General features: G+C 37.7%; 1 protein-coding gene and 1 long non-coding RNA gene across 3 annotated transcripts; both read left to right on the top strand.

Annotated features, from left to right (window-relative positions):
- The first annotated feature begins 6,769 nt into the window (after window positions 1–6,769).
- Window positions 6,770–8,265, top strand: LOC138900809 (uncharacterized). Its single transcript, XR_011412095.1, has 2 exons — window positions 6,770–7,253; window positions 8,020–8,265. It is a non-coding gene; the product is annotated as an uncharacterized lncRNA (long non-coding RNA).
- Window positions 8,266–18,615: 10,350 nt separating this feature from the next.
- Window positions 18,616–24,933, top strand: LOC104095513 (sodium transporter HKT1). Of its 2 annotated transcripts, none has more exons than XM_009601760.4 (3): window positions 18,616–19,957; window positions 23,808–23,909; window positions 24,647–24,933. In XM_009601760.4, the coding sequence occupies exons 1-3, from the start codon at window positions 18,792–18,794 to the stop codon at window positions 24,843–24,845; spliced, it is 1,467 nt and encodes a 488-aa protein (XP_009600055.1). In that variant the 5' UTR covers window positions 18,616–18,791; the 3' UTR covers window positions 24,846–24,933. The 2 variants fall into 2 exon arrangements, with proteins under 2 accessions (XP_009600055.1, XP_009599985.1); XM_009601690.4 differs by having other exon boundaries at window positions 18,619–19,957; window positions 23,808–24,038.
- The last annotated feature ends 2,986 nt before the right edge of the window (window positions 24,934–27,919 follow it).

Genomic DNA, 27,919 nt, shown 5'->3' on the forward strand with positions numbered 1-27,919 from the left:
GGTGTAAGAACCAGAAGCTGATGGCAGAACTAGAACTAGAGTCATGGTCAAAGCAGCCTTGAGCTTCTGAAAGCTCTCCTCGCACTCATCTGACAACCTGAATGGGGTACCCTTTTGGGTCAATTTGGTAAAGGGAGATGCAATAGATGAGAAACCCTCCACGAAACGACGGTAATAGCCTTCCAACCCAAGAAAGCTCCGAATCTCCGTGGCTGAGGACAGTCTGGGCCAACTCTGCACCGCCTCTATCTTCTTCGGATCTACCTGAATACCCTCACTGGACACAACGTGCCCCAAGAACGCCACTGAATTGAGAAAAAACTCACACTTGGATAACTTTGCATAAAGTTTCTCCTCCCTCTATTTGTGAATAAATAAGATGGTACTATGAGAATGTGCATTGATTACAGACAGTTGAACAAGGTAACAATCAAGAACAAGTATCCTTTGCCGCATATTGATGATTTGTTTGACCAACTTCAGGGAGCGATAGTGTTCTCCAAGATTGATTTGAGGTCAGGGTATCACCAGCTGAAGATTCGGGACTCAGATATTCTTAAGACAGCTTTCAGGACTCGATATGGCCAATATGAGTTCCTTGTGACATTTTTTGAGATGACCAACGCCCCAACAACATTTATGCATCTGATGAACAGTGTGTTTCAGCCTTATCTTGAATCGTTCATTATTGTATTCATTAATGATATCCTGGTGTACCCAAGGTGACATGCTAGGCCGAATAAACCCCTTATCAAGGAGTTCCTAAAGCTTCTCCTTCAACTCCCCTGGTGCCATACGATACGATGGAATAGAAATGGGCTGAGTGCCCGGCACCAAATCAATACCGAAATCAATATCCCTGTCGGGTGGCACGCCTGGCAGGTTTGTAGGAAACACATCCGGGAAATCTCAAACCTCCGGAATAGAATCAATAGCAGGGGCCTCTACACTAACATCCCTCACAAAGGCTAGATAAGATAGACAACCTTTCTCAACCATCCGCTGAGCTTTCAAGTATGAAATCACTCTACTGGGAACATAGTCTATAGAGCCGCTCCACTCAACCCTCAGCAACCCCAGCATCGCCAACGTCAACTTAGTGTGACAATCTAGAACAACGTGACATAGAGACAACCAATCCATACCTAAAATCACGTCGAAATTGACCATACTAAGAAACAAGAGATCTGCTCTGGTCTCCAGACTCCCAATAGTCACCACACATGACCGATATACACGGTCCACAATGATAGTATCACCCACTAAAGTGGATATATGAATAGATAAAACTAGAGACTCATGGGACATAACCAGATAATGAGCAAAATACGAGGACATATATGAATAAGTTGAACTAGGGTCAAATAATACAGAGACATCTCTATGGCAAACTGAGACAATACTTGTAATCACAGCATCCGAAACAATGGAATCTGGTCTGGCAGGAAGAGCATAGAAACGGGCCTGGACACTCCCTGATCGACCTCTCACTCCCAAGCGACCCCTAGCTGACTGGGCTCCACCTCGAGCTAGCTGAGCGGGTGGTGAAGAAACTGGTATTGAAGTTATAGACTGGTTCCTCTGCTGAGCCCGACCTCCCGTAAGGCGGGGACAATGTCTCCTGATATGGCCAAACTGTCCACACTCATAAAAACTCCCCGGTGCTGGTGCTGGGGACTGAAGGGAGCCCCGAGCACTGGGATAACTGGTAGAAGGACCTGGCAAATACGAGCCCTAACCCGATAGAGCACGAGACGGACTCTGAGCTGGGAGGGCACTAAGAGATGAATAGCCCTGCTGATAACTGTGTGAACCATGTCCAGATGATGCACCACGATGGACTGGGCGAGCTGTCTGAGCATGTCTGAAGAACGACCCCTACCGTGGTGGAACTGCCCCCAAAAAGAACACCGCTAAATCCACCCTGTTCACGAGGCCTCTTGGCCTCCCTCTCAACCCTCTTCTGACTGCGAACCATCTTAATCTGACGCGCAATGTCGACAACCTTATCAAAAGTGGCACCAGACACTCTCTCTCTCTGGTCACAAGCAATCGCAACTGAAAAGTGAGGCCATCTATAAACCTCATGATCCTCTCAATATTTGTGGGAACCAACCAGATAGCATGACGGGCCAATTCCGAGAATCGCATCTCATACTGCGTCACAGATATATCACCCTGACGAAGCTGCTCGAACTGCCTGTGCAGCTCCTCTTTGCATGACTGTGGCACGAACTTCTCCAGGAATAGACCGGAGAATTGCTGCCATGTAAAGGATGTTGCACTGATCGGCCTACACCTCTTGTAAGCCTCCCACCAACTGAAGGCAGCCTTAGATAACTGAAAAGTAGTGAACGAGACCCCAATGGCCTCAAGAATACCTGTTGTATAGAGTATCCTCTGACACCTGTCCAAGAAGTCCTGTGCATCCTCTCCCTCGGTACTACTGAAAGATGGAGGTTGGAGTCTCCCAAACCTCTCCAATCGATGCTGCTCATCATCAGGCATGACAAGAACCACATAGTTCTGAACAACTGTAACCGGCTGGGCTGGTAGTGCCCCCGGTATCTGGAATCCCTGTACCACCTGCTCTGGTGTGCGGGCAGCGGGAGTCTGAGCACCTCCCCTGGCCTGAGAAGTGGCTGTTGTGGCCGGAATAGAGACCGCCTGAGCAAGACTAGTACAAGCGGTCAGAATCTGAGCTAAGGCCTCCTAAAGGCCTGGAATTACAATAGGCACATATAGTGCCTGAGCTGGTCCCGCTGGTGCATCCACAACTGGGACCTAGTCCTGATCTGGAGAAACTGGTGGATCTATAGGTACTGCCCTAGCTGTTGTGCGGGCTACACCTCGGCCCCTACCGCGGCCTCTACCGCGACCTCGACCTCTCGTGGCCCTGACTGGTGGTACTGGTGGCTGTCCATCCTACCCTGTAGTACGCGTCCTCACCATCTGTGAGAGAATTAGAATAATAGAAATTTAGTTACCATAATCAAAAGATTCGCATGACAAGAATTCAAGAATGTGAAGTTTTCTAATGGTTCGACAGCCTCTCGAAGATAAGTACAGACATCTCCGTACCGATCCGCAAGACTCTACTAAACCTGCTCATGACTTGTGAGACCTATGTAACCTAGGCTCTCATGCCAACTTGTCATGACCCAAATACCTAACCCGTCATGATGGCGCCTATCGTGGAACTGGAAAAATCGACATTCTCAATATGCTTTCAATATATGACAGAAATGAGCTAAAGTAATTAAATTAACTGGAGGTTTACACAATAATGGGGTAAAAACCCAAAATACAAGTGCAGAATGATAGCCCAATATCGGGGTGTCACTAAGTCATGAGCATCTAACAACCAATATAGAAACAGAGTCTACTACAGTCTATGCCAAATGCCAATACAAGAGAGAAAGATAATAAGAAAGGAGAAACAAGGACTGCGGACGCCCGCAGCTACCTCGTAAGTCTCCGATAATAAGCTTGCGCACGAACTCAGCAGCCGTCAGAACCGTACACACCTGGATCTGCACATGAAGTGCAGGGTGTAGCATGAGTACAACAAACTCAACAAGTAACAGAATTAAATAAGGAACTGAGAAGCAGTGACGAGCTATAAAAAAATATAGATCATTTCAAAAGTTTTCAGTAAAGAGTGAACATGCTTTCAAATTCGGTGGTATAAGTCAAATCAGTTCGAGCTCAAGTAAAGCAGATATGAATCTTCCAGAAATTTCACAACAACAACAGATAACAACATAAGTGCATCAATAAATAAAATCAAGTACAGCCTCTCAAGGCAGCAGTCACTCAACTTATCTCAACAACTCATACTCCCTGCTCTCAGCCCTCAATACACACTCTCAATAGGTACTTGCGCTCACTAGAGGTGTGCGGACTCTGGAGGGGTTCCTTTCAGCCCAAGTGTTATATCGCTGCGGCGTGCAGCCCGACCCAATCATATAAGAAGCCATAAGGCTCGTTGAGGCGTGCAGCCCGATACTCAGTCCATAAATAGCCATAAGGCTCGTTCCGGCGTGCAACCCAATCCATATACCCTCACATAGCTCACAGCTCGGCACTCAGGCCCTATCTCTGTCACTAACCTCTCTAGCCCCTCGGGCTCACAGAATATAGTAATAATCAGCCCTAACAGAGAATACAACAAGTATCAACAAGAAATGAGAGGGAACGGAGATATAACACACAAGTAAAACTGTGACTGAGTATAAGATAACAATTAGCAGTCAATTCAACAAGTATACAACCGTTGCGGGTCCCAATAGTGATATCATATGGCCTAAGCATGGTTTCTAACATGAAAGGCAGTCAATTGCTCAAAGACAAGGAAAAACAAGTAATAACAATGGCTATTCGACTTTACAGTCTCACGGGACAGACCAAGTCACAATCCCTCATGGTGCACGCTCACACGCCCATCACCTAGCATGTGTGTCACCTCCAAACACTCGCATCATACCAATTCTCGGGGTTTGATACCCTCAAAACCATATTTAAGACTATTACTTACCTCAAACGCGCAAAATCCTACTCCGCAATGCCTTTGCCCCTCGAATCAATCTCCAAACGCTCCGAATCAAGCCACAAGCAGTACAATATAATTAATATAAGCCAAAAGAATCAATCCCACAAGTAAAATACGAAATTATAAGCCAAAATCTGAAATAGGCTCAAACCGGCCCATGTCTCGAAATCCGATAAAAGTCACAAAATATGAACACTCATCCACTCACGAGTCCAACCATACAAGAATGACTCGAATCTAACCTCAAATCACCTTCCAAAACTCGAAATTTTAGCCTATGAAGTTTCTACCATTTCCCCCCAAATTTACAACTTAAATCCCTAATTGGATTTCAACAATCTTCTTGAAGAAACCTCGAAAAATCGCCTCACACCGAGCTCTCAAAGTCCCAAAATTGAAATGGGATTCAAACCCTCGAAGTTTGATTTTCTGCCCAGTTCTTCCGCACCTGCGGACCTTCTGTCACATCTGTGACGCCGCACCTGCGGAAATTCCATCGCAGGTGCGGGAATGACTAAAGGGCTAGATCCGCATCTGCGTGCAAGTGGTCGCACATGCGTGTGCGCACCTGCGGACAAAAGTCCGCTTCTGCAATCCTCCCCTCCAACTCACTTTTTGCATCTACGGAGCTTCAGGCGCATCTGCGGGCTCGCAGATGCGAAAACACCCTCGCACCTGTGACCCCTAGCCATCTCCTCAACTCCCGCTTCTACGCTCCTTCCTCTACACGTGCGAGTATGCACCTGCGGCCTCCCTACCGCAGGTGCGAAACTACCAGATATCAGAAGACTTCAGCAAATTTCATAAGTCCAAATTTCAATACATTATGCATCCGAAACACACCCTCCCCCTCCCCCCCCTCCCCCGGACCTCAATCAAATATACCAACAAGTCATATAACCCCATGTGAACTTAGTCGAACCTTCGAATTACTCAAAACAACATCAAAACACCAATTACACCCGGATTCAAGCCTAAAGAACTTCTAAACTTCTGAATTCCACAAACGATGCTGAAACCTACCAAACCACGTCCGATTGACCTCAAAGTTTGCACACAAGTCATATTCAACACTACAGACCTACTCCAACTTCTGGAATCGGAATCCGACCCCAATATCCAAAAGTCAACCTCGCGGTCAAACTTCCCAAAAATTCGACTTTCGCTATTTCAAGCCTAAATTAGCTACAGACCTCAAATTCACAGTCCGGACACGTTCTAAAATCACACAACGGAGCTAACGCAACCGACGGAACTCCATTCCGGAGTCGTCTTCACACAATTCTGACTACAGTCAAAATCTTGAGACTTAAGCTTCTGTTTTAGGGACTAAGTGTCTCAAAACACTCCGAAACCAAAAATAAGACCTCCCGGCAAGTCACATAAGCAGAAACAGATACGAAAAAAATAGTAAATAGGGTATCAGGGCTAATACATTCAAAACGACCGGTCGGGTCATTGCACCATGAGACCATGATTCACTTATATTAAGTATCTACTATTTGGATAAGTGTAATGGTGGTTTTACCAGAATCCAGGAAAGTAAATAGAAATGAGAGAATACTATTGCGATCCTTAAGTAGAAGAGACATGGAATTATTCTACTTTTTGGTATTCCAAGAATTAATAGTATTGTCTGTCAAGCTTTCCCTTTGTTCCATTCTTTGAAAATATAGGAAAACAAATCATGAGCCCTCAGATATTGAAAGATCTAAGAAGAACATATCCTCGTTTTCTTATACAAATAATCATCCTCATCTATTGTTTGACTTATGTTTACGCTTGTTTCCTCTATGTTCTCTTATACTATTCTAAAATGTGTGATCATTTAGTCTAATTGCTTAAGTTGTGCTAGAAAAAATATTTGACTTTGTTTTTTAATATCTTCAGCAGTGTGTTGCGATAAATGGATAGAGAGTAGGAAGTAATTATTACTACTTCCTCCGTTATAATTTAGATGGAACATTTTATTTATTTTGACCAATATTTTAAAATATATATTTTAATCATATTTAACATGAGAAAAATTGTAACTTATAGTACTTTTTGTATAATTTTTGAATATCTAAATTTTAATTTAAAAATATTGAGTTGAATTAATCTAATTTAACTTTAAAGTTTAGTCAAATTGACTCTCGATAAGCGAAATGTGTCATCTAATTTAAAACAGTATATAATACCCAAAAATAGATAGTGTTCTCCAATAACGTTCTTGATACATAATTCACTTGCAGATTTGATTATGTTGTGTGTTCCCCACTTTTTTATCAGCATTAAAAAGTCTTATTCTCATCATCTCCCACTATGAAAAGAGAAGGTGAATAAGATGCCAAAATGTCTTAATTTATAATATCATTGGAGAACAACAAACTGTAAGTGCTCTAGTAGTTATACGCAGTAATTTGTAATAAATCTCTAAAGCTTGTTATTGTAAAGTAAAATTCCAAGATTCATTTGCTTTGTCACTGCAGGTATCTATCATCCTATACTTCTTTTTTGCCAGTTGATATAAATGAAGAGGGCTTGGAAACTACAGAAAGAATGAACAGGAGAAAAGGGAGCAGCTTAGTGGAGTAATATCATTCTCACAGCTTTCTTATTTGGTCATTTTCACCATTCTTATTTGTATTACAGAGAGAGACAAAATGAAAAATAATCCCCTCAATTTCAATGTACTTAACATCGTCTTTGAAGTCATCAGGTTAGTCGACAACTATATTTTTCTTCATTTCTAGACCAACCTCAAAATATACATTTGGACTTAGACACACATGAATTTTATTAATTCCCTCCGCACCGATTTATGTAGCGATGTTCGAATTTCGAGAGTTGGACGAGTTTTCTTTGACCGCTTTATGCTTTTTAAATATTTTAAATTGTTAATAATTGTGACTGATAGTATTTTTATGCAGTTTTCAAATATATATATATATATATATATATATATATATATATATATATATATATATATTATATATTAAAAAGTTAAAGATTCTATGTCTGAATGTCTGATTTCATGGTTAACAATAAAAACTTTGACTCTAAAACTCCGAATTATGACACAGAAGTAATATCATCTTCTTTCACTAGAGGTATTATCTTTACTTTCCTTTTCTTAACAGAGGTATGAGTCTTAAATGTATGCAGTCCACAATTTGTGAAGATGGTTACTCCTAACTTAATAAGTGAAGACAATTTATTAACCCCAATACATATGGTATACAATAACAACAACAACAACAAATTCTGTAGTTTCCCATGAGTGGGGTATGGGGAGGGTAAGATATACGCAGCCTTACCCTTATCACTGGAAGGGCAGATAGACTGATTCTAATAGACCCAATACATATAGTATATAGGATCAAACATTTAAAGCAATAGATTCTTGAACAAAAAATAAAGAAGAAAAATATAAAAAGTAAAATTCTTTGTCACTCTAACTCATGTATCTAATGATAATGTTGCAGTGCATATGGGACTGTTGGAATGTCAATGGGCTATAGTTGTGCAAGGCAATTAATACTAGATTACCATTGCAAGGATGCAACATATGGATTTGCTGGAAAATGGAGTAATATGGGAAAGTTCATTCTGATTATTGTCATGTTTTTCGGAAGGCTGAAGCAGTACAGTAAAAGAGGTGGCAAGGGTTGGAAAGTATTATAACATCTAAATGAGTACTTTAGCTTATCATCTATGCAGAACAGTGTGTTTTAATTTTTTTTTAATAATAAGCAACTAGCTCGTAATGCAACTTATTTTGACGTCTCCCTCTTGCTTTTCGTTTCTTCCGTGTATTACGGTAGTATTTTCAAAATTTTAAATAGCCACGTATTTTTTTAATTTTACAAGTGTCCTATTTATTTTTTAGTGGCTTATTGCATGAATCCCTATGGCCAAATAATCTTAGAAAATTAGTACATGGCAAGAGTTTTTATATGTGACATTGTTTTAAAAGATTATGTGACAAATGGCATTGCTAAGCCAAGTGTCATTTTGCAAGAGATGTGTTGGCATCTGCATGAAGGAAATTTGACAAGTAAAACACTTGTCTTTTGCATAAACTTTCCTTAAGTGCCTATATATAGTCATGATTAGGCCATCATTCTTTAATAAGAAAAATCACCAAGAAAAGCTGACTATCAGCAAATGAAAATTTCTTCTATCTTCTTTCCCTCTTATACGTCCTTCTCCTTCAAATTTCTTCTTCTATAATATTTTAATTGGCATAAGATATTAGTTGTTCTTTCTCTTCCAACTAGCTGGATTTATTGTTAATATTTTGCTGGTTCATATATCCTCTTAAATAGAGGTTGGCTTGTTTAATCCCGGAAAAATATTTTACGTTGCTGAAATAGTTTCTTAGAACAGTGTCTAGCACGACTCAAGCCAATTGGTGTATTTTCGCTCACAAATAATATTATTTCAGTATTGTTATTATTTTTCGGTATCATTTTCCTACAATCTAAAAAACTATGGCAAGTAATACTACTACAGAAATTTTTGATGGTGCTACCAATTTTGGTGTTGTCTCCATTGCTACTATTCCAGTTGTTCTGCTAGATTTTTATGGTGTTGCAAATATATTATTCCATCCACAACTTTGGCAGACACTAATGTCAAAACACAGGTATGTGAATAGACATGGTTACGACGTATCTAATGCTAATATTAAAGCCTTCGAAAAAAATGCACCTCAATGCAAGAGAAGAGTTGGAATAAATGATAATTTCGCTATGTCAAAATTAAATTTGACTAAAGCGGATAATATAATTATTTCGGTCATTTTTCAAATAAATAATGTGGCCAATGTGAGAGATTGAGTGATAGTCTTTGGTGCTACTAGACACATTTGTGCAAACAAAAATAAATTTTTGTCTTACACCCAAATTGAGGAAGGAGAAGAAACTATTTATCTTGGCGACTCAAGGACAACTCACGTTCTTGACAAAGGAAAAATCCTTCTCAAATTCAAATCTAATAAAACTCTAGCATTGGGTAATTATATATTGCTTGTTCCTAATATACAAGCCAATTTGGTTTCTCTGGGATTATTAGAAAAAGTTGGAGTGAAGATTTCTTTCGAGAATGATGGGGTCGTATTGACCAAAAATAATATTTTTGTGGGCAATAATATTATAACCATGGTTTATTTATGCTTAATATTTCTGATACTAGCAATGAAAATGCATCTTCTTCTGCTTATATGGTTGACTCTGTTTATGTATGGCATGCTAGACTAGGACATGTTAATGTCGCGTAAATAAAGAAAATACAGCCACTAGGATTAATATCTGATTTAGACTCAAATAATATTAACAAGTGTAAAATATGTGTTGAAGCTAAAAGTACTAGAAAGACTTGTTTTTCTGTAAATAGAGAAACTGAATTATTATCCTTGATTCACATCGATTTATGCGATTTAAACTGAGGTTGTAAATCAACTTAATAGAAAAATCAAGAGAATTAGATCTAATAGAGGTGAAGAATATTTATCTTTAAATGATTTTTGTGAAAAGAATGGAATTATTCATAAAGTAACTCCGCCCTATTCACCCGAGTCAAATGGAGTAGCTGAAATAAAAAATAGAACATTGAAAGAGATGATGAACTCTATGCTAGTTAGTTCTAATACACTTGACAATTTGTGGGGTGAAACTATTTTATCTGCATGTCACTTACAAAATAGAATACCACATAGAAGAACTGGCAAAACTCCGTATGAATTGTAGAAGGGTTATAAACCTAACTTGAAATATTTTTCTTATGGAAATGATTTTCAGACTTTTCTTGTCGATAATTAATCATCAAATTATTTTGTAGTTATATCTTCTTCAGAAGCTAATTATTGAAAATAGGCAATAAAAGTTAAAATCGATTCTATTTTAAAAAATAAAATATGGATTTTAACAAATTTACCTCCTGGTGCAAAGCCTATTGGTTCTAAATAGATTTTCAAAAAGAAACTTAATCCTGATGGGTCTTTAGATTAATATAAGTCTGGTTAGTAGCAAAAGAATTTTCTCAAAAATAAAATATAGATTATTTTGATACATTTGTACCAGTGGCTAGAATTTCTTCTATTCGAGTTTTAATTGCGTTAGTTTCAATCCATAAGCTTTTTATCCAACAATGGATGTTAACACAATGTTTTTAACTGGTGATTTAGAAGAAGAAACTTATATGGTTCAACCTGAACACTGTGTCATTCCAGGACAAGAAAATAAAGTTTGTAAATTAATTAAATCTCTTTATGGCCTTAAACAAGCTCCTAAGCACTGGTATAAAATTTTTGAACAAGTCTGACTGAGAGACGGTTTTTCTTCAGTCGAGGTGGATAAATGTGTTTATACTAAAGTGGTAGACAATGATTATGTGATATATGTCTATATGTTGATGACATACTTATATTTTGCACACGTTTAACTATTGTGCAAGGTTGTAAATTATTTTTGTCTGCTAATTTTGATATGAAAGATCTGGGTGAAGTAAATACGATATTGGGAGTTAAAAGGAGTGAAGATGGCATAATGTTATCACAAGAACATTATGTTGAGAGATATTTTAATATCACATTTGTGAGCACTCCTTTTGATGCTAACTCTCAGTTGAAAAAGAATAATGGTGACCCAGTTGCTCAGTCTAAATATGCTCAGATTATTGGGAGTCTGAAAGCTCAACTCACACTCATCCAACCATCTAAACGGGGCAACCTTCTAGGTCAATCTAGTCAATAGGGCTGCTATGGATGAAAACCCCTCCACGAACCAGCGATAATAACCCGCCAAACCCAGAAAACTCCATATCTCTGTAACTGAAGTAGGTCTAGGCCAGTTCTGAACTGCCTTGATCTTCTTAGGATCCATCTTTATGCCCTATGCGATACAACATATCCCAAAAAGGCGACTGAGTCTACCCAAAACCCACACTTTGAAAGCATGGCATATAACTGGCTATCTCTTAGAGTCTGAAGTACAATCCTAAGATGTTGCTCATGCTCCTTTCGACTGCGGAAGTAGATCAAGATATCATCAATGAATACAATCACCAAAGAATCCAAATAGGGCTTGAACACCCGGTTCATCAAATCTATGAATGTTGCTGGGGCATTTGTCAACCCAAATGACATCACTAGGAACTCATAATGCCCATACCGAGTTCAAAAAGCCGCCTTAGGGACATCAGATGCCTTAATCTTCAACTGATGGTAGCCAAACCTCAAATCAATCTTCGAAAATACTTTGACACCCTGAAACTGATCAAATAAGTCATCAATCCTCGACAACGGATACTTGTTCTTGATAGTGACATTATTCAACTGCCGATAGTCTATACACATCCTCATCGACCCACCTTTCTTCTTCACAACCAACACGGGCGCATCCCAGGATGATATACTAGATATAATGAAGCCCTTATCCACCAAATCTTGTAACTGCTCCTGCAATTCATTCAATTCCAATAGGGCCTGGTGGAATAGAAATGGGATGAGTGCTCGGAGCCAAATCGATACAGAAGTCAATATCCCTGTCGGGTGGCATCCCTTACAGATCTGCAGGAAACACCTCTGGAAACTCACGAATAACTGGTACTGAATACATTAAAGGAACCTCCGCACTAGAATCACGGACATAGGCCAAATAAGCTAGACATCCTTTCTCAACCATACGTCGAGCCTTCACATAGGAAATAACTCTAATGGTAGAGGGCCCAGGAGTCCCTCTCCACTCTAATCGAGGTAACCCCGATATGGATAAGGTCACCGTCTTGCGTGACAGTCCAATATAGCGTGATAAGGTGACAGCCAATCCATACCCAAGATAACATCAAAATCTACCGTATCAAGAAGTAGAAGATCTACGCTAGTCGCAAGACTCCCAATAGTAATCACACACGAGCGATAAACGCGATCTACAATAATAGAATCTCCCACAGGCATGGACAGATACACACGATCACTCAAAGAATCATGAGGCACAACCAGATATGAAGCAAAATGGGATGACACATAAGAATAAGTAGAGCCCAGATCAAATAGAACTGAAGAATCTCTGTGGAAAACTGGAATAATACCTGTGATAACGTCGTCAGATGACTCGGCCTCAAGACTAGCTAGGAAAGCATAACATAGGGGCTGGGCCCTATGACTCTAAACCACATCTCTGGGACTACCTCTAGCTGGATGGCCACCAGTTCTAACGGCCTGAACTCCACCTCTAACGAAATGACCTCCACATCTGGCTGCTTGACCCCTGCCTTTAGTTGGCTGAACGGTCGGTGGAGCAACCTGTTCCGGAACCATGGAACAAGAACTCTGTTGTGGCATGCTGCCCAATAATCTCGGACATACCCTTTTGATATGACTAATACCACCACACTCAAACACACCTATCAAGTTGTTGTGGCTGCTGAAGCTGAAGATGACCCGAAGGGGCCGAATAACCACGGTGATAGCTCTGAATCGGAGGCGCACTGATAGGCTTTGATGGCGCACTATAGGCTAGCTGTCCAAAATGTGGCACATAGGAACCACAGCTCCCTGAAGCACTGTGAGATTCCTTATGCGCTGAATGAAATGGCTTGGGATGATGGCCTCTACCAAAAGTACCCCTGCCTCCAGATGAGGCGCTACTGAAACTACCAGAATGATGAGGTCACCAACCCCCTCTCCTGAGCACAAACCAACTCGATCCGTTTAGCAATATCTACGGCCATCTGGAAAGAAACATCACTCCCGGTCTCCTTGGCCATCTGTAGCCTTAGAGTGAAAGTGAGACCATCAATAAATCTCCTCTCTCTCTCTCTCTCTCTCTCACTATCTATCTATCTATCTCTCTCTCACTATCTATCTATCTATCTCTCTCTCTCTCTCTCTCTCTCTCTCTCTCTCTCTCTCAGTAGGATGCAAGATAGTGGCATGGCGATCTAGGTCCACAAATCGATTCTCATACTGGATAACAGTCATACTACCTTACTGAAGACGCTCAAACTGCCTACGGTACTCCTCTCTAAGGGTGACAAGAATGAACTTCTCTAGAAATAGCTATGAGAATTGATCCCAGGCAAGTGCAAACGAACCAGCTGGTCTAGTCAACATATAATCTCTCTACCATCTCCGGGAGGAACCAGTCATCTGAAATGCTGCAAAATTGACCTCATTGGTCTCCACTATACCCATGTTACTCAACACCTCGTGGCAACGGTCCAAAAAATCCTATGGGTCCTCAGAAGATGCACCACTGAAATGAACAAGAAAGAGCTTGATGAACTTATCCAACCTCAACATAGCCTCAGAAAACAAAGCGGGTTTATCACCAGCCTGTGCTGCAACAGTCGACTGGACTACCCCAACTGGCAAGGCTGCTGGAGTCTAATACTGGGAGCCACCTGCGCCGGGGTGTGAGTAGCGGGAGTTTGTGCTCCTCCCCCATCCCGAGAGACGGCTGGTACCACCGGGAATGTACCGGTCTGGGCCACACTCTCCATAAGGCCCACCAAATGGACTATAGTGTCCTGAAGCACTGAAGTGGCTATGAATCCCTCCGGAACCTGAACTGATCCAATCGGTACAGTCTGAGCTGGAACCTCCTCCTTAAAATCTACCTGAAGCTCCACTGCGGGTGCTGTTGCTCGAGTTCTAGGCTGAGCTCTGCCTCTGACCTCGGCCTCGACCTCTGCCCCTAGTCGTAGCTACCACAGGGGGTTCCGGCTCTTGTCGGGCTGTGGATGCAGTGCGTGTTCTCTCCATCTATGAGAGAACAAGAATGGAAGGGTACAATCATCAATGATAGAATAAAAGTCGCGCGATAGAGTAAGAAAGAAGTGGCATTTTTCCTAAACTCCATAGCCTTTTGAAGATAAGTACAGACGTCTCTGTACCGACCCTCCAGACTCTACTAAGCTTGCTCATGACTTGTGACACTTAGGAAACCTAGTGCTGTGATACCAACTTGTCACGACCCGGAATTCCCACCCTTGGGACCGAGATGGCGCCTAACGTTTCACTTGCTAGGCAAGCCAACATTTGAATTATTTTTATCCATTTTGAACAGTTCAAATTAAATAATAATCAAGAAGCCAAAATAACTGAAATAAATTTGAAATAAAGTGCGAAAAGTCATAACAACCGCAATAAATAGATACAACCTCGGATTTGGTGTCACAAGTGCACGAGCGACTAGAATAATACAGATAATGGTCTGAATGATATTAACACTGTCTGAAAAAAGAAATAAACATCTAGGATAGGGTGGAAGGGACTTCAGGGCTGCGAACGACGAGAAACTGTTCCTCAAGTCTCTGTTTGATGGTCAATCCGAGCAATCTACTGACCACCACTGGGACTGACTCCAACATCTGCACAAGATGTGCGGAGTATTTTATGAGTACAACCGACCCCATGTACTCTATAAGTGTCGAGCCTAACCACGACGAAGTAGTGACGAGGCTAAAGTGGGTCACTTACAATAACATGTACGCAGTATAACAATGATGGCATGAAAGGAAATACAGGAAGTAAGGCAGTTAATATATGAATTTAAACTTAATCCTCGAAATCGGTGAAACCGGAAACACTAGTACTCAGAATCTCGTATAAAAGCATCGAAGCCAACATAATATAATAAGGAATACAAAACACACAATCTGTTGCGGCGCGAAACCCGATCCCACCGTAGAAATGCGTTCTTCCCTTATTTCACCATATCAATACAATAATAAAAAGTAAAATCCGTTGCGGCGCGTAATCCGATCCCACCATATAATCAAAGTCAATATCACAATTCTCCCTTATTTCACCATATCAATCCTCCCTTATTTCACTTGTTGCGGTGCACAATCCGATCCCAGCATATCAATATCAATCCTCTCTTATTCCACCTGTTGCGACGTGCAACCCGATCCATAACAAAAATCAATAAATTTAATAAATTCCGCAACTCAATTCACAAGAAACTATATGAATAAGAAATATGAAAGCAAAAGCCATAAAGGACATCTCGTACCAAATCAAGAAGTGCTACAATTTATACTAAGCAACAAGACAAGCCGAATATATGAAAGTTAAAGTGTACAAGTAAGATAATTAAGGCAAATAGCAATTAATCATGGAAGCATGGGGAGAAACTAACATTTTTAATATGAGAATAATACATGACAAGTAGCAAATTAAGGCATAGGAAGCAATTAAAGTATGCAACAATTAAGACATGGAATAAAATAATAAATGAAATACGGAAAAGCATGAAAACAAGTAATTTGATAGCATATATACACTCGTCACCTCACATATACGCCGCTACACATGTAATTCACATAGCACATAGCTCAAGGGTTCTTAATTCCCTCAAATCAAGGTTAGACCTAACACTTACCTCGCCCCGCAAGGAAATCAAAGCTCTACCAGGGCCTTCCTCTAAAATTCGCCTCTAAACCAATCGAATCTAACCAAAATCGACTCAATAACATCAACTAATGCTAGAGAAATCAACTACAATATATAAAGTTAAGATCTTTACACTTTTTTCAAAAAGTCAACAAAAGTCAACCCTGAGCTCTCTTGGTCAAAACCCGAGATTCGCACCAAAACACATTTACCCATTCACCCCGAGCCCGAGTATATAATTAGTTTCGAAATCCGACCTCAATTTGAGGTCTAAATCCCAAATTTAAAAAATAATTCCAATTCTTCCCAAATTCCTAATTGTCTACCATGAAAGTACATAAATTAAAGCAAGAAATTAATGGGTGATGATGAAAATGGAAGAAAATAAGTTAAAGTACACTAACATATGAAATGGTGATAAATTTTTTCCTTCAAATCGCCTCTAGTCCAAGCTCTAATGAAAAGATGGTGAAAAATGGGTGAAATCTTGTGTTTGGAATATTTTAAGGTCTGGGCGTGAGGCCTTCTTCGCGTTCGCGAAAGGCCTGCCGCGTTCGCGATGCACATCGGCCCAAATGGCCTACGCGTTCGTGAAGGCTTCTCCCCCTAGGCCTTCGCGTTAGCGTAGAGCAAACCACAGATCCCCCTTCCCAGGTCCCTAAACACTACGCGTTCGGGAAAGGCTGCCCACGTTCGCGAAGGGCAACCCCCCAAAGCTTCGCGTTCGCGATAAAGAAAAGCCTCCCCAATCCAGTCCAGATTATTCTTCGCGATCGCGGGAGTATCTTTGTTATCGCGAAGAAGAAAGCACCAGATGACAACAAAAGCCCAAAACGAGAAATTTTCCTCCGTAGCCTATCCGAAACTCGCCCGAGCCCTCGAGGCTCCAAACCAAACATGCACACAAGTCCAAAAATATTATACGAACTTGCTCGCGCTATCAAAACACCAAAATAACATCTAGAACTATGAATCACACACCAAAATAAATAAAATTTTCAATAAAACTTAAGAACTTTGAATTTCTCAACCGGACGTCCGAATCACGTCAAATCAACTCCGTTTTGTACCAAATTTTGTAAAAAAGTCATAAATACTGTAATGAACTTATACCAGGTTTCGCAACCGAAATCCGAACCCGATAACAACAAAATCAAACTACGGTCAAACTTAAAAATTCTTTAAACCTTTAAACTTCTAGTTTTGTAGAATATGCGTTAATTCAAGTTAAGGACTTCCGAATTCTATTCCGGGTATACGTTCAAGTTTCAAATTACGATACGGATCCACCGGGACCGTCAAAACACTTATTCGGATTTGTTTAAATAAAATGTTGACCATAGTCAACTCAAATGAGTTTTAAGGCACGATTTCACATTTTCATCAATTGTTTCGTAAATACCTTTCAGAAAAAGGATACGGACTGCGCATGCAAACCGAGCAAGGCTAAACGGAATTGTTCGAAGTTTCGGAACACAAAAATAAAGGGTAAAACTATAAATGACCTATCGGGTTATCACACAATGATCATATATAAAGTTTGGGATGACAAATTAAAGTGTAACCTCTTGCACATCAATGATTAAAGGAAGCCCAGTTTTAATTAAAAAAAAAAAAAAAGACAGCCTGCAAAACATGTCACACTAGAATTCGGACAATTCAAATTCTCTTAACACCCGGCACAAGTAATCTCATTCTACTCAACAGCAATACTGTTTTCAAATTAAAATGTGGTTCCATTCCACTTGTTGCTAAAAGATGTATTCAAAATATATTAATCGATAAAGAGACTAAAAAAAAATCGCACAAACATATGTATAGAATGGTCATACATTCATCTGCTTTTTCTGGTATGTGATGCTTAGGTTATGTTTGCATAACATTAAGTGATATTACCAAAAAAAATGTAAAAAAAAAAAAGAAACTTAAGTGCAACTTCCACTTGGATTTAACTTGTGGCTGAAAGTATCAAGGCAAACAAGTCAATATATAACATGGCATTCAATGATGCTTTTTCATTTAAATTGCATATTGAGAGTGTTATAGATGGTAATACTAAGGTGATACATAGCACTGATAGCAGATGATTCAAAAGTCAAACTTTATTAGATGTGGGCTAAATTCAATCAAAAGTGTCAATCATGAGATATGGGCATCTTATAATTTATCTGACATTGTATTTTATTTTTGAACCGTACATAATGTTAGAATTACTTTAATATATATTAATTCATATAATTTGTAGATATTAAATTTATATTTTGTCAAATATTATCATATAAAATAGAATAAGTAATACGCTACTTAAAAAATATTTAAAATATTCACTATTGGCTTAACTAGGAAAGAAGGAACCAGGATATAGTTTCCTTGTATTTGATGAATGATTACTTTGAGTTGCCTACTCGCGTAAAATTGTTGCATTCCATTTTTGTGTTATGGTCAAGATTTCAACCAATTCTGCCAGTATTGAAGAATATAATTAAGATGCATCCTATATTTTAACACGTTGTTCAAATGGCACAGCATCTTTTTCCACTACCTATGATAAAAGAATTACTTATGATTTTCCAAGAATTATCATATTCTGACTCCTTAAAATATTCTGATACACTAATTTTTGTTGGGATTTAAAGCTTACAAACTTGGCAGGGAGCATTTCTCCTCGAGCCTTACACGTTGATAATTTCGGATTAGTCATCTCCAATGCCAATAATGGACAGCGGGTGCGAAATTAAAAATGAAAGACCCTAGCACAGGGAAACTCCACTACTTCATAATTCTTACTATAAATCAGCCCTTGGCCTGTTGGCCATAGAGTCAAGCCAGTTTATTACCAAGTAAAGATTAACTAAGATGAAAATGAAGCTGTTTTCATCATCTTACCGCCAAGGTTTTTTCTTCTCTATCTTTCATATTCTCAATCTTGGCGTAAAGCCATTTTGGATTGAAGTAAGTTATTTCATGATCCTTTCATTGTTAGGTTTGTTAGCTTTGACTATTTCGAAACCTAGAACTCTGCCGTCATTTAGGCCTCAAAATCTAGATGTGTTTTTCACTTCTGTTTCTGCTGCCACAGTTTCTAGCATGTCCACTGTTGAAATGGAGGTTTTCTCAAATGCCCAACTTGTCTTCATAACCATGTTAATGTTTCTTGGTGGGGAGGCCTTTACCTCTTTTCTTAGACTTCAACTCATGAAGTCCAAACTTTCCATGGAAAAAACGGTTTTACAAAACAAAATTGAATCTTCAAACTCTATTATTAGCATAGATTCTCACGACTCTTCAAACTCTCCTAGGAACTCTATCCATCATCTTGAGCTAGGACATGAACAAGAGGATAGTAATTTAGAACATGCAATAATCAATTCTATGGAGGACAGTGAGGCAATTGTCAAATTGAAGTCTTTAAGATTCTTGAGTTATGTGGTTTTTGGTTATATTCTAGGTGTTGTTGTTCTTGGTTCTTCCTTAGTTTCTATCTACGTAAGCTTTATTCCAAGTGCAAAACAAGTTCTCAAAGAAAAAGGGCTTAACTTGCATACTTTTTCTCTCTTCACCACAGTTTCAACATTTGCAAATTGTGGGTTTGTCCCTACAAATGAAAACATGATGGTTTTCAGGAAAAATTCAGGCCTTCTTCTCATTCTTATACCTCAAGTCCTTCTTGGAAACACATTATATGCTCCTTGCTTACGCCTCACTATTTGGTTTCTTTGGAAAATCACAAAGAGAGGTGAGTTTGAGTATATCATGAAGAACTCAAAACGAGTAGGATACTCACATATTTTTCCAAATTTGGAAACCATGGCTCTTGCAACTACTGTTCTGGGATTCATATCCATTCAGTTTGTTGTCTTTTGTTCATTGGAATGGAATTCTGAAGCCACTGCTGGATTGAGTTCTTATGAAAAGCTGGTGGGATCATTGTTTGAAGTTGTGAATACAAGGCATACTGGTGAATCTGTGTTCGATCTTTCAACCCTTACCCCAGCAATCTTAGTGTTATTCGCCGTAATGATGTGAGTATACGCGTCTTAATCTGTCTATTCTTTCTTTTGTACTACTAGCTCTTTATTCTTATATTGTAGCTGAACTTAAGCAGTTTATTAGTATAGTTTAAATTACATCTGCACTATAACAATTGTAAACAATAAATACTATTCACTTTATTCAATTTAGATGACACACTTTTCTTATTAGTCTGTGTCAAAAATAATGACACATTTATACAATTGAAAATAATTCACTTTAAACTTTTCATTTTACCCGTTTTACCCTTAATGAGAAATTTTTATAGCCACACAAATGTCATGGCCCCACAAAGCTTTTACCCTTTAAATTTTTAAGACCACAAGTTTGAAAAGTCTTTTTTTAAAATTCCGTACCGAATCAAATTATCTCATCTAAATTGAAAAGAAGGGATTATGTCATAAAAGAATATGTTAAACAGTTACCTGTAACTGGTTTTAGGTTTAAGTTTTAAACAGGGACTGGTGTAGCCTTCCGGTACTGAGTTCATCCTTTTGATATGGAGCATATATTTATCTATAAAAATTCACTATAATTGCCATAAATAATAGGAATGAACGAATTAATTTTAAAGTACAATAAGTATTGGATTATTATACGTAGTGGAAGCAATCCTAGTATTAAAATCACATCTATACTAGACAACTGACATGTACGGAGTTACAAGAGTTACCTCTCGAAACGTGAACATAATTCGTCGATCATATAACGCACCATTCAACAGCAACTCTAAGGAAACACCACTAACTTTCGTCTCATAATTCTAGTCATGATGCCAGCAGTTCCACAGTCTTCTGCTGTATTATTGGAAAATTGCAAAATTCAAGTGGGCAGATTTCTCTAGGAAAACATGCACAAAAATTGGTAGAAATCAAGGTGGAAAATATCAAAAATTTATACTACAAGATTTTCGGGTTAAAATCTTTTTTTTAAATCTGACGGTTTTTTTTTCGATCAAAAAAAGATTTTCTTTATTTTTTAATTATTCAGGCACAACAGGGATCACATATTTAATTAATGAGGCTTCTTATTATGGAATTATTTCAAATATGATCTATTCAAAAATAAAACTTTATTGATTTGAATAAACAAATAAATATTTCATAAAGAATATCTTATAGTATATCCCAATAATAAGTTCAATGCTAAAAAAATTAAAAATTTAATCCATATAGAACTTAAAATCTGAATACGCTTCTCTTTTAAACACTATTTATATAATATATGCAGAATAGCCTAATAAACTCTTGTACTTGTTTCCATTTATCATTTTGGTCCCTATACTCAATAGTTTGTCAAGTGAGAGACTTATACTTATTGAAACACGTTACCTTAAACCCCCGAACTTGTGTGTCTCTCAGACGCCCTGATATCAATATCCATGTCAGACACAATATGCCACATCATTTTCAAATTTCATAAAACTATTTTTTTATTTTTTTTGTAATTATTTTTTTAGAAAAACTTAATTCAACCTATCTCTAGCAAATCCCACTACAGGTGCTACACCATCCATTTTCACCTTTTCTTTTAGACTCATCTCCACATTCATACAATTTCAACCGTAAGCACCACTAGCTTGCCACCATTTTTCTTTGAACAACTCAATTCTTTCAACAATCTCCATATTCAACTCAAATTCAACCATTAAAACACACAATATTCTTTTAGACTCATCTCTGCATTCACACAATTTTCTTCCCTCTGTCGCATACACAAATTGGAAAAAGCCATGGCCGGAGTTGAATTGCTTCCCAAGGAATATCCTCACTATTTTTGTTTATCTCACCTCAAAAACTATATGAAGCCACAAGAAAGCACCACAGAAAACAATTAGAGCCATCGTCTTCCACTGATTGCTTCAATTTTCGTCGCCAATATTTCAGAAAGTAACAAGATCTTCTTTTTTATCATCCAACTTCAAGAATCACAGGCTTTATTTGAAAATACACCAGATACTTTAATCTCTTTTTGTAACTGATCTTAAAACGGAGGAAGATATTGAAGGTGGTGGTGGAGGAGGAAAAAAAGGAGAACGACAAAGGTGGTGGTGGTGGAAGGGGAGGAGTAGGGCCAATCATCACTTTCTTGTTACTGTAGATGACGGGAAGAGGGGAACGGGGGGTCGCGGGTTATAACGGGAAGGGTAAGGGAAAGGGTTGCAAATGTGGAAGTGGTTGGGTCTTTGGGATTTTTTAAATTGTTTTTCTATTTATTTTTATTGTTTCTTTGTCTTATGATTTTTTAAATAACTTATTTGATCAAAATAATTGATGCACGCGCTTGTAAGTGTGTAATCACACAATTATGTGACTCAATAGAATAAATGTCATATAAGCTTGGTCAACGGTCAGATGGATTTAAAATATAGGTTTTAATAAATTAAAAGTGTCTAGATGAAACTTTGTAGAGTATAGAGATCGGGATGACAAACCGTAATAAGTACAAGTGTCTAATAGACTATTCTGCATGTAATATATGTGATAAACAAATTCATTAAAAAGACTATTCTGCCTGTAATATATGTGATAAATAAATTCATTAAAAGAGGAAAATCATTTTTCGTCAGTTAAAAATGAAATTATTTTTCTTTGTGGGGTAGTCAAGGGGAATATATTGCTGATAGGCCAAAAGGATTACAGAGGGGGGCCTGAGCCTGACCCTTTCATTGTAAATCTATAATGTACAAAACTACGACCGAAAGGTCAATTATTTGTTGATATCCAACTATTATAGTTTCCTCTATCACTTCCTTCAATCGATATTTAGACATTTGTTCTCCTTTACAATTATTATCAATTCACTATATATTATTATACCAATCCTCCTCTTTATACGATTACCATACATTTTTACATGCTTCTATACAAAATCAAACAATTGAAAAATTGTTTACAAAATAATATTTCAAAGCAAAATATTTTTCTATTCTAAACATAGGTGCAATTTGTATACATGCAATATAAAATATTAGCAAGAAGAGCTCGACTAAGCAATTACTTCCCAGTAATATAAAAATAAAAGCAATTACCAGCATCTAGAATACTATTGCGATCCTTAAGTAGAAGAGATATGGAATTATTCTACTTTTTGGTATTCCAAGAATTAATAGTATTGTCTGTCAAGCTTTCCCTTTGTTCCATTCTTTGAAAATATCGGAAAACAAATAACGAGCAGCCTCAGATATTGAAAGATCTAAGAAGAACATATCCTCGGTTTCTTTCAGATGTAGCAAATTCGTTTATCTTGTACAAATAATCATCCTCATCTATTTGTTGGCTTATATTTACGCTTATTTCCTCTGCTCTTATACCATTTTAAAACATGCGATCATTTCGTTTAATTGCTTAAGTTGTTAGAGAAAATATATATATTTTTTAATTATCTTAAACAATGTGTTACCTAAAATGGATAGAGTAGGAAGTAATTATTACTCCCTCCGTTTTAAATTAGATGATATATTTTTCTTTTTAGTCTATTCTAAAATAAATGACATATTTTTAAATTTGAAAATAATTCAACTTTAAACTCTTCATTTTACCTATTTTACCCTTAATGAGAAGCTTTTAGAGATAAGTGTTCTCCAATAAGGTTCTTGATACCTAATTCACTTGCATATGTGATTATCTTGTGTGTTCCCCACTTTTTTATCAACATTAAAAAGTCTCGTAATCTCCCACTATGAAAAGAGAAGGTGAATAAGATGCCAAATGTCTTAATTTATAATATCATTGGAGAACAACAAACTCTAAGTGCTCTAGTAGTTAATACACAATAATTTGTAATGTTGTTATCGTAAAGTACAATTCTTAGATTCATTAATTTGCTTTGTCACTGCAGGTATCTATCACCCTATACTTCTTTTTTGCCAATTGATAGTAATGAAGAGCGCTTGGAAACTACAGAAAGAATGAACAGGAGAAAAGGGAGCAGCTTAGTGGAGTACGTATCATTCTCACATCTTTCTTATTTGGTCATTTTCACTATTCTTATTTGTATTACAGAGAGAGACAAAATGAAAAATGATCCCCTCAATTTCAATGTACTCAACATCGTCTTTGAAGTCATCAGGTTAGTCGACAACTATATTTTTCTTCATTTCTAGACCAACCGCTAAATATACATTTGGATTTATACACACAAGAATTTTATTCCCTCCGCCACGATTTATGTAGCAATGTTCGAATTTCTAGAGTCGGACGAGTTTTCTTTTACCGCAATTTTTTTATATGCTTTTAAAATATTTTGAATTGTTAATAATTGTGACTGATAGTATTTTTATCTAGTTTTCATATAATATAAATTTTTGTATTAAAAATTTAAAGATTTTATGTCTGATTTCATGATTAACATTAAAACATTTGACTCTAAAAATCCGAACTATGACACATAAATTGGGACAAAGGAAGTAATATTTTTCACGGCATCTTCTTTCAATAGAGGTATTATCTTTAATTTCCTTTTCTTAACTGCGTTGTGAGTCATAAATGTATGCACTCCACAATTTGTGAAGATGGTTACTCCTAACTTAATAAGTGAAGACAATTCATTAACCCCAATACATATAGTATATTGGATCAAAAATTTAAAGCGATTCTTGAACAAAAAAGAAAGAAGAAAAATATAAAAAGTAAAATGCTTTTTCATTCTATCTCATGTATCTAATGATAATTTTGCAGTGCATATGGAACTGTTGGAATGTCAATGGGCTATAGTTGTGCAAGGCAATTAAAACCAGATGTCCATTGCAAAGATGCAGCATATGGATTTGCTGGAAAATGGAGTAATATGGGAAAGTTCATTCTAATTATTGTCATGTTTTTCGGAAGGCTGAAGCAGTACTGTAAAAGAGGTGGCAAGGGTTGGAAAGTATTATAACATCTAAATGAGCACTTTAGCTTATCATCTATGCAGAACTGTGTGTGTAAAAAATACAAAATAATAATAAGCAACTTATTTTGACGTCTCCCTTTTGCTTTTGGTTTCTTCCATGTATTAATAGTGTATAAACTGTTAGAAACCGGCAGATACTCTTTTTATAATGTTTATTTATAAATAATCTGAAATAGGGTTGTTACGACCTAAAATCCTACCTAGTCGTGATGACACTGAACTCCAACATGCTAGGTAAGTCAAACAATAAATAACATAACTCGAATGAAGATCATTAATAATCAATAAATAAACTGACAGAAATTCATACAACTATCCTAAAGGCCGGTAGTACAAGTCATGAGCTACTAAGATTTAGATTTACAACGCTGGTATAAAGAAAATACAATATCTGTTTGAAATTTGCATAAATAGAATTATGTCCTAAACTACTATGAACAAGTGGTAGCTAATACCTGGAACGCTGGTACAACTTCAATGCTAGCCTCCATCGTCTACAGTAGCTAAGCTCCAAATATCTGCACGCAAACTGCAGAAGTGTAGTATAAGTACAACCGATCCCATATACTCAGTAAGTATCTTGACTAACCTCGGTGAAGTAGTAATAATAAAAAGATACTCACATAACTTGTGTGGCTCAAAAACATATATAGGGCAAAAGAGTATCCAAAGAGAGAGTCATGGAATAATGGATAAAAATAATAAAGGTGAACAAGTGGTAGCTAATATCTGGAACGCTGGTACAACTTCAATGCTAGCCTCCATCATCTACAGTAGCTAAGCTCCAAATATGTGCACGCAAACTACAGAAGTGTAGTATGAGTACAACCGACCCCATATACTCAATAAATATCTTGACTAACCTCGGTGAAGTAGTAACGACCTTTTTAAATAAAAAGATACTCACATAACTTTTGCGGCTCAAAAACATATATAGGGCAGAAGAGTATCCAAAGAGACAGTCATGGAATAATGGATAACAATAATAAAGGTGCGCAACTAGGGTTAAGGTAATAAATAGGTTTCGATTCTTGCATAAATACACTGTATCAATCTCAACAAGTTGCATCAAGCCGTCAATATACTACCAAGATCTAATCACACGATGTACCGCATCACTCATGTACTCATAACAATAACTTCAGACCACAATAACTGCTCGTTACCAAATCTGATACCGGTAATATACTTATATCAAATAAAACCTTATTTTAAACCTTCACGACACTGCTAATAATGAAAGAAACATGTAGAAAACTCATAATTCACCCATCATATCAACAAGTCATGGAGTTCCCTCGCTCGACAAAGACCATTGCCGAATTCTGAGCTGACTAATGACATTCATCTTCCAAACATATCCTAACCAAGTCCGATTGTACTAATTGCAGGTCCAATAACCTCATTTTACCTAGTATAAGATGCTCGACCGTGAAGGCACACCAAATGCCACTTGGAACCATATACGACGCAATCCGTACACCAAACAAGCAACATCTCGAATTTGATCAATAATAGAAAGAGAACTAAATAAGAGAACTATCTTACAAGTCAATAGATACAACCATAAAAGCACAAAGCTACTAATCCATACCATAAGGGAGAAGAAAAAACACATGGAATAGCACAAGCAAACACATCCTATCATAACTCTGTTGCGACATACAACCTGATTCAAGATCATAGCAATCCACATGGGAATTCCGATTGAGCCATAATTCTCATGCCCACCTAACTCAGGTGTAACAACAACAAGAACGTGAAGTGCATACACAAAAAAATGAGGAGACAAATAGCCATTGCTATGAATAAGGCAAGCACAACTACGGTGCAATAAAAAAATCAACATTTCAAGAGCCATCTCGCTTACATATAGACACAAGGCTTAAACAGAACTACAACATACGTGTAAATTATCAAGTAGTCCCACTACCCATCATAGCATAAGAAAGCAACAAATGAAATAGATCAAGGCATAAAATACATCCATTCTACCCAATGATACGCCCACGAAAAATGTTGCACAAGAGTAAGCAAATCCGATCCGATGTAGAAAATATATTCTCATTAGGCATGCCAATGAGCCCCTAAAACAGTTCTAATCATCCCAAAATAGATAAATAACCTTCCAAAAGTACACATTGACTTATCCATAACACATACAATAATTCATCTAACTCTTAACATACCTTCACAGTCCGCAACCAAGGAATTGTCTGCCTCTAAGAACATCCGGTCTCTAAACCTCAAGAATACATGAATCTCTATATATGATCTCCAACTCTCTCACTCAAATGACTCATACGTCACTCATACACAACATCTCATAATGAGTACTCTCATAAATCTTCCATGCCAAATAGCAAAACCTGAACATCAACGGTTACCAACCATGCGATCTCTATAGTACTAGTCAAGTATTTGCAACTTAATGCTCAATGTGTCCTCTACAACACTCTCCCTTCTCAAGCGATACAAGATATTTCTAGGGTACTCTTAAACATTTTAAATCTCTCATGTTGTCTAGAACTCATGACATTCCTCCCAAAACTTAACCTGCAATCTTATCCCTTTTAATCCTAATGCCTTACAACTCACTGCACCTATCATGCTACAATACAAAAATATGGGATTCTCATCATCAAATCTGAATCACGAGTAGGATAGACAATCCATCAACTAGAAATCATTCACTTAACTCAATCCAGGAGAACATCACAACATGCAACAAACCTTCTATACCCGTAGAAGACATCAACCTCGAGCCGTGGTCAAAACCATCATTAACTCTCTGAAACCCATAAACACATAGACAAGCCATCAAAATAGAATCCATCTAAATCAACCAAGTCATGCAGAATGTCAAACTTATAAGTAACTCAAACCGAGATGATAGTTCTGAAGAGACCTTTTATGAACCCGAAGTTGTTTCTTTCCTGTCCCTAGTACTGAAATGTAGGATCAATGATGATATGGGAGTACCGCACGTCTCGGCACCATCTGATGCAAATCCCATATCATAACCACACATAAATCCATAAATCCTTAGATACCACATA

Source organism: Nicotiana tomentosiformis, chromosome 11 (assembly GCF_000390325.3).
Source record: "Nicotiana tomentosiformis chromosome 11, ASM39032v3, whole genome shotgun sequence".
Taxonomy (NCBI): domain Eukaryota; kingdom Viridiplantae; phylum Streptophyta; class Magnoliopsida; order Solanales; family Solanaceae; genus Nicotiana; species Nicotiana tomentosiformis.

What these genes read in the sequence shown, in the direction of transcription:
- LOC104095513 (XM_009601690.4), top strand. Translation starts at nt 18,792, where the DNA reads ATGAAAATGAAGCTGTTTTCATCATCTTACCGCCAAGGTTTTTTCTTC. An exon ending in GTGTTATTCGCCGTAATGAT is followed by an intron (nt 19,958 to 23,807) that starts GTGAGTATACGC and finishes TTGTCACTGCAG; the next exon opens with GTATCTATCACCCTATACTT. An exon ending in ATCGTCTTTGAAGTCATCAG is followed by an intron (nt 24,039 to 24,646) that starts GTTAGTCGACAA and finishes ATAATTTTGCAG; the next exon opens with TGCATATGGAACTGTTGGAA.